Source organism: Cucurbita pepo, chromosome LG15 (genome assembly GCF_002806865.2).
Source record: "Cucurbita pepo subsp. pepo cultivar mu-cu-16 chromosome LG15, ASM280686v2, whole genome shotgun sequence".
Lineage (NCBI taxonomy): Eukaryota > Viridiplantae > Streptophyta > Magnoliopsida > Cucurbitales > Cucurbitaceae > Cucurbita > Cucurbita pepo.
The window spans coordinates 2,916,089-2,927,473 of NC_036652.1; the positions used below are offsets into that span (position 1 = coordinate 2,916,089).

At 41.5% G+C, this 11,385-nt stretch overlaps 1 protein-coding gene across 1 annotated transcript; it reads left to right on the forward strand.

The window, feature by feature from the left end:
• Positions 1-10,277: 10,277 nt before the first annotated feature.
• On the forward strand, positions 10,278-10,924 carry LOC111776426 (vacuolar iron transporter homolog 2.1-like). Its single transcript, XM_023655862.1, has one exon. It carries the CDS (start codon positions 10,292-10,294, stop codon positions 10,895-10,897), a length of 606 nt encoding a protein of 201 aa, XP_023511630.1. The 5' UTR covers positions 10,278-10,291; the 3' UTR covers positions 10,898-10,924.
• The last annotated feature ends 461 nt before the right edge of the window (positions 10,925-11,385 follow it).

Genomic DNA, 11,385 nt, shown 5'->3' on the forward strand with positions numbered 1-11,385 from the left:
TGCATGTAGAATCATTCAAGCTCGACATGATCAATCTTGCTTGTGGAGTGATTCGAATCTCAAACAAGTGTTTGAGATATTTGATCAACAAGAATCATTGAAGCTAGACATGATCGATCTTGCTTCTGGAGTGATTCGAATCTCAAATAAAGTGTTCTTGCCTTGAGATATTCGATCAACAAGGTAATCCGAATCTTATTCCCCTTGTATTGATTCCTTATCTTATCATTTGGTATCAGAGCTTCAGGCTCAAGATCGGATATATGTTTCCTTTGCGTTTCTTTTCAATTTGTTTTTTTTTTATCTTTTTAGTTTTTAATCGATCCAAAAAAAAAAAAAAAAAATCCAATCTGGGCTCTACTAAAAAATTTGAGAGGTGAGAATGAGAGCTTCATTTGTGTAAATGAGTGCAAATAGAGTGGCCTAAAATTCCTTGAGCATATACTCTTGAGAGAGTGTTGTGAGGTCCGTCGTATTTCCATAACTTATTTTTTGCAGCAAAGTTACACAAATAGATTCGAGGACGAATCCTCTTGAAGAAGTGGAGAATGATATGAACCAAGAGACATCAATCATACAATATACTTCAATGAAGATGTGAAGAAAAGGTTGTCAAAATTATCAAAAGATGTTTCAATTCATGCTACATTGAAGAAGAATGAAGTTTGATTGTTGTAAATTTTGGGTGGGTTACAATTTAGAGTAATTTAGAGTTATTGTATTTTAAGACTTTTTATTTAATTTCGGTTACATTTACATAATGGCTAATTATGGCCATTAAGTATGAATGTTACAACTTTTGGAATGCCTTTAATAGTTTCATTTTGAGGCTATATAAAGCCATGTATGTTGTATTTGTAAGGTAGACTTGGAAAATATAGTGAAAGAAGCATTTGTGCTTTTCTTTAGCCAATGGCTAAGTTTCTTTGCAATTCTATGTAGTTTAGATTGCATGTAGAATCATTCAAGCTCGACATGATCGATCTTGCTTGTGGAGTGATTCGAATCTCAAACAATGTTCTTGCCTTGAGATATTCGATCAACAAGGTAATCCGAATCTTATTCCCCTTGTAGTTGATTCCTTATCTTATCACTTAGGCTTGCATGCTTCATTGAAGCCCCTAAACAAACTAATATCGTTTGAAATAAAAAAGAAAACAGTATAAAATAAAATGCCCTATACTAACCTATATGCTACTAAATAAAAATGCAATTAACCTATACTCTACTAAATTTAAATACGAAACTATCATAAGCATGTCCCATGGTCTCGTAGTTGTGATGTCTTCGACGGCCGTACAAGGGAACCTTGCCTTTACCTTAAAGATAGAGTAGCATGTGGCTTGAATATTTTAAGAAATACTCAGTAAACGACACCCCAGTCGGGGTTAAATACAAAAACATACAGTTTCATGCATGGGACCTATCATAACAGTCTATTGTCCTACCACGGCTATCCTAATGGACAACTTGGATGTGTACTTAATGGGCCCTACACGTGGTCCACACGTGCGAGTATGGACCCACTAGTCGGTTTGCACACCTCTTGGCACCCTTTCTGGTTGGGCGAGCATTCTCTGATAGCTGTTGATGTCGGACACTCGTTTGGAGTAGCAGTCATCATGACAGTATTATGGTAAACATAATGATCGTCCCCTGCCACGTAGCATACAACATCCGTACTATCATGAAAGAATAGGGGTATCCCCGGATGCATAAACACACACTAATGCATTAGGTTCCAACATTTTTTCATTGTAATTTTCATTAATACAATCTCGCTAACGTTTCGTACATATCATATCATTTCTCATATCATTTCTCATAGCATCTTTCATATCATAATTTTCCTAGTTTTGTCGCGGTTGTATTTCATGCTAGTTCGTTGTTTTACATGTCAATCATAAATATCATTCATGTACCATACCAATCATATCATAACGCTTTCATATTTTCAGACATAACAATCTCTATCGTGGACATATCGCATCATATATTATAACAATCCCGAGCATGTCATCAACACATCGTACAACATATCAATTAATCAAATATAGCATAACAACTACATCGCATAACATTTGCTTATCATTTCATGACAGTTCACATATACAGCGTATAACACGTGTGAATTTATAGACATGTGTCATCGTACAGCACAAAATTATAACCAACGACGGTTGGGCCACTTACTTGGTTGGACTTAACCAGCGCTCTCCCTAACTTGAGTATGTTAGCTCCTGCTCCTCAAAAGTGATCCAAACAATCGCAAGTTGTCGTTTTCTATTAGGTCGTTCATCGCCTTTCATTATTATTTCACAATTCTAATATAAATTCAACTTAAATTTGTGAAATAAGGCATTATAATGGCCTCAATTACCTTATTTAGGGTCAAAATTAGGTTCGAGAAGGTCAAAACCGTGGAAATTGGGTCAAAATCTATTTATCAAGCGGAATTGCCGAGATTTTGAGCTGCCAAGCCGAGTCGAGTCATCTAAGGCGATGGAGTTGTTCGCTGTAGGTGTGCCACGTGGCGAAATCAGAGGCCAACATGTGTGTAGGAAAATTTTGGGTCGAGGCACTGGTCACGAGTTGCAGGTGTTTGGGCTGATCTGGACTCTGGGTCGTAACTGGGCCTCAAGAATTTGGTGTAGGCTGCAGCTACATTCTCGGTTCAGTTTACGTTGTGGGTTCGGGTCGAGGACATTAGATTGGCTTGCTGGCTTTGATGGATTCGGACACGGGAGTTTGGGCCAAAGGGTGAATGGGTTGCTCTCGGGTGTTTTTGCAAGTTAGGTTGCAGGTGGTGTCTGACCTAGATCTGAATCTGCCGGATCTCATCTTCTTCGCCCAAATTGTCTCAATTTTTCTGATGTGTTTCTTTCTCCTATTGAAGTTAATGCATAAATCTAGTGTGACAAACTCAACCCTTCAAGATTTAGAGTCGTTTCAGGTAAGTTATGCAAAGAGAAGATTTAGTATTAGTGTGTGATGCTCTGCCCAACACCTTTTGATGCGTAAGTTAGTGATGTGCACGAGATGTCGAGTTGAGCTTAGGTTAGGGCTGGTTTGAGGTTTGGGCCGCTGTAGTTGGGCTGGGCCGAAGGCAGAGGCCAAGGGAGGAATGGGCTGGCTCTCTCGGGTTTTGGGTTCAGGTTGACCCGGATCCGTGGATCTCGTCTTCCTTACCCGACTTCGGCCGATTTTCCGATGAGCTTTCTCTCTCCTTCCCGCGGCGTTTTCGTTGCCGATTTCAGTCCTCTTCCTTCTCTTTTCCTCTTTGTTCGTCGTCCTTCTTTCCTTTTTGGGAGTTTTGCGGCCTAAAAGCTCCTAAAAGCCATAGATCTANATTTAGTATTAGTGTGTGATGCTCTGCCCAACACCTTTTGATGCGTAAGTTAGTGATGTGCACGAGATGTCGAGTTGAGCTTAGGTTAAGTTGCGTACCTTCAGTGGGAGTATATGTAACGACCCTAAATTTCCACATATCTAGAGTTGCCACTAACGTCTCATGCTCATCTCTAATGCAGAATAAAAATCTAAGCATGCTCATCTTTATTAGCGGAAAAATTTAAAACTTCAGAATACATTAAAACATTGAAAAACACTGCCAGACTTACGTGTTTCAAACATCGTGCTGGAGTTCAAAAAGATAAAATAAAACAATTACAAATTAATTAATATAAATGAATGAAATGCAAACGCCCTATCCTAACCAAGACTAGGAATTAAATATGCAACTATCCTATGTACGCGCCACAGTCTCTGATCACGATGCCACCGTCAACCGTACATGGGAGCCTTGCCTTTACCTGAAAAACAATATGGCACACGGCCTGAGTATTTCGAAGAAATACTCAGTAAGTGACCCCACTATAGGGGCCATGCTAATGCAAACACATGCAATCATGAATAGGGACCTATCTCTAATCATCTTAGGGGTGGCCTCCAGTCTCGGACAAATTGGATGTGTAGTACTTCCCTACACACGACTCACACGTGCGAGTGTGAGTCCCCAGGGCGCTCGCACACCCCCTGGACCCTCTGGTCAAGCTAATCTGTAGCGACGTCCGGAGGTCAGCGGAACCCCATAGTGTCATGCGCCTCATGAACACCCTCATCTGTGTGCTTTCGCACCTGTGCGCATTCGCGCTCATCATAAGGTGCGCGTCCGCACTCATCATCTCTAGGGGAAGTAGCCCTATGCTTATGAACATACAAAATGCATGAGGTCCCTCTAAATCCATCGTAATGTCTCTTCTGACACAACCCTCTAGTCTCATCTCTTTGTTACTCTAGGTAACGCATATCGTGGATATTTATATTAATATCATTTTCATGCTCTTAGGGTTGTGTCCTACGTCGATCTAACGACATGATGCAATATGGCACTCATCATCATCTAGCATGCTCAATATGGAAAACATCATCATATTAAGGTAAAAATCATGCAATCATCATGCTCATCATAATGCCACAACGTGCGTCAAACATATTAAGCGTCACTCAACAAAATATGTATAAACTGGCACATATCATCAAGCATCATACAATTTATTTAGCCTATCCTATAGTAAGGCCACTTACTTGGTTGGCCTTGGCCGAAGTACTCCCTAAATAGCTAAACGTAAGCTCCCGTTCAGTGAGAGCTGCTTCCTACGTCGTCGGGGTTTGTTTCCTATCACACCGTTCATCACTTTCCATTAGTATTTCACAATTAATTTACCTATAATTTAATAAATGTGAAATACGGCTCTAAAATGGCCTCGGATACCTTAATCGGGGCTGAAAACAGATCCGGGAGGGTCGAAACAGTGGAAACCGGGCTGAAAACAGGTGAGTCGAGCCGAACAGCCGCTGGAGCCGCCGGAGCGTCACCGGAGGGAGCCCGAGCCGTTTGCGCCGAGCCGAGCCGAGGGACTGCCTGCGCCGTTGTGTGACACGTGGCAGCAGCAGAGAGAGCCACGTCGAGCGGTAGTGTCGGGTCGAAGCACGGGTCGCAGTCTGATTCGGGTCACGGACTGTGGAAGGCTACTGGGCCAAGACTAATCGTTGGGCCTCGGCTTACTGGGCTGGGCCGCAAGTGTTTGGTTTGCAGGCCGGCTCAATTGGACCGTGGGTCTAGTCTGGGTTAGTTCAACTGAACCGTAGCTTCTGGGCTGGTTTGAGGTTTGGGCCGCTGTAGTTGGGCTGGGCCGAAGGCAGAGGCCAAGGGAGGAATGGGCTGGCTCTCTCGGGTTTTGGGTTCAGGTTGACCCGGATCCGTGGATCTCGTCTTCCTTACCCGACTTCGGCCGATTTTCCGATGAGCTTTCTCTCTCCTTCCCGCGGCGTTTTCGTTGCCGATTTCAGTCCTCTTTCTTCCCTTTTCCTCTTTGTTCGTTGTCCTTTTTTCTTTTCTGGGAGTTTTGCGGCCTAAAAGCTCCTAAAAGCCACAGATCTAAGAACGATTAAGAAAACCTAATTTTTCGACCTCGATTACCGACGACGATGCTTACGAAATAACACAAAACGCACCCTGAGTTATTGTGCTTTCGTTAGGGATCCTTCTCATGGTGATAACAGGTCGTTTGGTGTCGGTTTGAGGGTGGTTTGAGGGCTCGTCGGAGAAACTGGACACTCGCCGACGTTTGTCCGAAATCTCTCTCTCTCTCTCAAAATTTTCTCTCTTTTCTCCCTTTGCAGGTGTTCTGAAGATGCTGGGTGTCGTGGGCTGAGGGTGGGCGTGCTGTGGCCGTCGTTTCGCGTGGGTTCCGCGAAACTCGGCAGTCGCCGGAAAACTCGCGGGTTTCCTGGCGACTGAGTTTTTAAAATTTTTTTTAATTTATTTTTTTTTATTATATATATATTTTTTTCTTTCTTTCCCGGGTCGTTACAGTATATCTCCCATATTTACAGTGTTTTGTCATTCTGACTCCGGTGTTAGAATTTTTGTGAGATCCCACGTCGATTGAAGAGAGGAACAAAACATTTCTTATGAGGGTGTGGAAACCTCTCCCTAGCAGACGCGTTTTAAAACCTTTAAGGAAAGTTTAGGAGAGAAAGCCCAAAAAGGATAGCGGTGGGGCTTGGACTGTTGCAAATGGTATTAGAGCCAGACACCGGGGAATGTGTTAGCGAGGACACTGGCCTCCAAGGGGGTGGATTGTGAGATCCCACATCGGTTGGTGAGATCCCAATTCTTAAACACGGACGAATATCAAGGGGACAGGGGTGGTTGTGAGATCCCACATCGATTGGTAAGATCCCAATTCTTAAACACGGACGAATATCAAATATTTGTTTCTTCTAGTTTGAAAGAAATCCAGCATGGTTTGTTTTAGGCCCCAAATCTTAAATTTAACATTTATTTTAAATTTCTTTGCAATTCACGTCGAATTTCTATAAATTCCTTTGTTTCTACTAACCTAAAGTCGCTATCTATGTAAAAATATTTATTTAAACAACCTTATAGAGCACGGTCATAGACTTACATGTTTGATAAAATGTTTTTTAAAACAATGCAAAGGAAATATTGAAATAAACATAAGTAGGGGTAAAAATAACAATGCCCTCTACTAACCTAAGATTTATGAAATTGAATGTAACTACCCTATACATGTGTCATGGTCTTTAATTGCGATGTTGCTATCAACAGTATGTGGGTATCTTGCGTTTACCTGGAATGTAGAAGTAGCACATGGCTTGAGTATTTTAAAAAATACTCAATAAATGACCCCACTATTGTGAGTAGAGAGTTTAAACACATACAANACGGGTCGCAGTCTGATTCGGGTCACGGACTGTGGAAGGCTACTGGGCCAAGACTAATCGTTGGGCCTCGGCTTACTGGGCTGGGCCGCAAGTGTTTGGTTTGCAGGCCGGCTCAATTGGACCGTGGGTAGTCCTCTTTCTTCCCTTTTCCTCTTTGTTCGTTGTCCTTTTTTCTTTTCTGGGAGTTTTGCGGCCTAAAAGCTCCTAAAAGCCACAGATCTAAGAACGATTAAGAAAACCTAATTTTTCGACCTCGATTACCGACGACGATGCTTACGAAATAACACAAAACGCACCCTGAGTTATTGTGCTTTCGTTAGGGATCCTTCTCATGGTGATAACAGGTCGTTTGGTGTCGGTTTGAGGGTGGTTTGAGGGCTCGTCGGAGAAACTGGACACTCGCCGACGTTTGTCCGAAATCTCTCTCTCTCTCTCAAAATTTTCTCTCTTTTCTCCCTTTGCAGGTGTTCTGAAGATGCTGGGTGTCGTGGGCTGAGGGTGGGCGTGCTGTGGCCGTCGTTTCGCGTGGGTTCCGCGAAACTCGGCAGTCGCCGGAAAACTCGCGGGTTTCCTGGCGACTGAGTTTTTAAAATTTTTTTTAATTTATTTTTTTTTATTATATATATATTTTTTTCTTTCTTTCCCGGGTCGTTACAGTATATCTCCCATATTTACAGTGTTTTGTCATTCTGACTCCGGTGTTAGAATTTTTGTGAGATCCCACGTCGATTGAAGAGAGGAACAAAACATTTCTTATGAGGGTGTGGAAACCTCTCCCTAGCAGACGCGTTTTAAAACCTTTAAGGAAAGTTTAGGAGAGAAAGCCCAAAAAGGATAGCGGTGGGGCTTGGACTGTTGCAAATGGTATTAGAGCCAGACACCGGGGAATGTGTTAGCGAGGACACTGGCCTCCAAGGGGGTGGATTGTGAGATCCCACATCGGTTGGTGAGATCCCAATTCTTAAACACGGACGAATATCAAGGGGACAGGGGTGGTTGTGAGATCCCACATCGATTGGTAAGATCCCAATTCTTAAACACGGACGAATATCAAATATTTGTTTCTTCTAGTTTGAAAGAAATCCAGCATGGTTTGTTTTAGGCCCCAAATCTTAAATTTAACATTTATTTTAAATTTCTTTGCAATTCACGTCGAATTTCTATAAATTCCTTTGTTTCTACTAACCTAAAGTCGCTATCTATGTAAAAATATTTATTTAAACAACCTTATAGAGCACGGTCATAGACTTACATGTTTGATAAAATGTTTTTTAAAACAATGCAAAGGAAATATTGAAATAAACATAAGTAGGGGTAAAAATAACAATGCCCTCTACTAACCTAAGATTTATGAAATTGAATGTAACTACCCTATACATGTGTCATGGTCTTTAATTGCGATGTTGCTATCAACAGTATGTGGGTATCTTGCGTTTACCTGGAATGTAGAAGTAGCACATGGCTTGAGTATTTTAAAAAATACTCAATAAATGACCCCACTATTGTGAGTAGAGAGTTTAAACACATACAATCATGATTAGAGATCTATCATTTAGAGGTGTCCTCTAGTTCGGACAAATTGAATGTGTAGTACTTCCCTACACACGACCACACATGCGATCGTAAGCCCACCAGGCAGTTCACATGTTCCTTGGGCCCATCATAGTCGGGCTAGTTGGCTGTAGCCGAACGTTTGGAGATATAGCAAACCCTTGAATATCATGCAAGGCATGATCATCATCATAATCATAGTGTATGTATCCGTACTCATCATCATAAAAGGAGAAGTATCCCAATGTAAATGAAGATACAATATGCATGAGGTCCCAATACTTTTCATCCTAAAATCATTCATGTGACACAACCTCACATATTCTTCACATATTACTCTAGGTAACATGTATGCATAAGCCTTCATATATTTATCATTTGAGAGTTGTGTATCAGAAAACTCATCGTAAACGTAACATGTCATTTCATAAATGCACATACTCGTAACATGAGATATCCTCATATCATGTCATCACATCATAATAATGCATCATCATCCCAACGTATAGTAACATAGTACATCACATCATCATAACATCATAGCATCATCGTAACACATCATAATGTCATATTAAATCATATCATCATAGCATCATAGCATCATAGCATCATCATAATACATCCTAATACCATAACAACATAAATGAAAAGTTTTCCGATCGAGCCGAGTGGCTGAGGACAAGACACGTGTCGGGGTGGAGCTGACAAGCGTGCACGGGTCGCAATTCGGGTCGAGATGCAGATTTATGGTCGAGTTCTTGGCGTTGCGGGTTGCGCATGATGGCTGTGGGTCGAGTGGTGTGGATTGTATTTGTGAATGTTTGGGGCGACTCTAATTGGCTTCAGGGGCTATACTAGTTCAGGTCGCGGGTTGCAAATGGGTCATCAGACCAAAAGGAACGATGGGTCGGGGATTGGCTGTAAACCGAATTCGACTCCGAGGTTAGACCCAATACCGTCGCCTTCTTCGCCTGACTCACGCTAAGTATCGACAATGCTTTCTCTCTCTTCCTGAACGTCTCCGACACTCCTTTTCGTTGCTCCTCTGTTCGACTTTCGACTGTCGTGACCTTCTGCTCATCTTTTCTTCCACTCTCACGGTATCACAACCTCTCATATGTACCTACAAAATGCAGACCATTGATATCTTAGTTCTCCAAAACACAAGTCTGGCCAGGGTCGAAGGAAAACACGACGGGTGAAGGTTGATTGTTGCCTAGGGGCTTCTTGTAGGGATCATGGGTTGGCTGAAGACACGAGATCTTCGACACCTTACCAAAAATCTCGTGTTTTTTTGCAATTGTGTAAATATATATAGGACTAAAAAATTATGGAGCACCAATTCCAAAGATTAAATCGTGAAATTTTAGATTCACCTAATGAGGCACCACAAATTGAGTTAAGTCTTTGATATTTCAAATGCTCAACAAGATGGGCCAATTTACAAGACATCTAAAAGAAGATCCATATATACATATCAAATCGTTTCTAAAAGTTTATGATTGTTTTAAGATGAATAAAGTATCTGAAATCATATCAAAACTAAGGTTCCATTCCATTTTCTTGGTAGGGAACTCCATAAACATGACACAAAATATTTGTCGGACTCGAGTGTTATAGTCCAAACCTGCACTAAATAGATCCGTTAAAAAGATTAAAAAAATGAATAGGTGTACCTAAGGAGGCAATCAAGATTTGATTTCTCTCATGAAATTTGATTAAAGAAATAATTTAATTATGTACAATGACTCAACCAAAGCTCCATTTCACTAACAAAGTGGATAGCACTAGCTTTTGGTAGTGCCTTCCACACTATCTCGTACTCTTTACCTATTTCTACCACTATCTCTATTTATTATTCTCATTGCCCTTCTTTACCTTAAACTAATTAAACAATACTCACTCTCTATAAATATCCCTTCACGGGCGTGTGCTCTCCACAAGCAAACCATTTCTTTTTTCCTTGGTACCAAATTGTACTTCACTTATGGCTTCCTTCCATGCAGAAGCTTCTGAGTCTAGCAATGTTGATTACACTCAACGAGCTCAGTGGCTCCGAGCCGCAGTTCTCGGAGCCAACGACGGGCTCGTCTCTGTTGCATCGCTGATGATGGGCGTCGGTGCTGTGAAGCCCGACGCCAAAGCCATGCTTATTGCTGGATTTGCGGGGATGGTAGCGGGCGCTTGTAGTATGGCGATCGGAGAGTTCGTGTCGGTTTACACGCAATATGATATACAGAAAGCTCAGCTGAAGAGAGATAGGAAGCAAAAGAATGACATGCAGTCAAGCCACTCGGCCGAGGAGGAAGAGAAGCTACCGAATCCATTACAGGCTGCGCTCGCATCGGCGATAGCGTTTACGGTCGGAGCGGTTATTCCGTTGCTGTCGGCAGTGTTTATACGAGACCATAAGGTAAGGCTCGGGGTGGTTGCAGCGGTGGCGAGCTTGACGTTGGTGGTTTTCGGAGGAGTTGGAGCCGTCCTAGGGAGGACTCCGGTGGGGAAATCGGCGGCGAGAGTGGTTGTTGGAGGGTGGATGGCAATGGGCATCACTTTTGGGCTTACAAAGCTGCTCGGATCGAAGGGGCTGTGAGGCTCTATGAGTGTTAAGAAATAAACCATGGGGTTGTTTTTATCTCTAATATTGCATGAGTTCTACAAATAAATTTACGTTGGTCCAAGGGAAAATTATGTAATGAAATCTTCCTTAATGTTCAATAATATTTCTTTTTAAATTCATCCAGTAATTATCTAATAACTATATAACCACCACGGTTGTTGGTTAATTACTGATTAAATTTACATAATGATCATCCATTACAAGAAATAATAAATACGATAGCTAAAATCTGAATAATAAATAGTTAAAATATTGTGCTACGTTAAGTTAACGTAGCACAATATTTGTGGTTAATTATGTTAATTAAAAATTAATTTGAGAAGCCAATTGAATTAAGGAGGTGTGGCAAAAGGGAGTAGGCCAATTGGATAGAATAAGGGTTAGGGGACCCAAAAGTAACACACTAACTTTAGTAGATTGAATTATTTTTATGAATGATTTTAACTTTTAAGTACTTATTT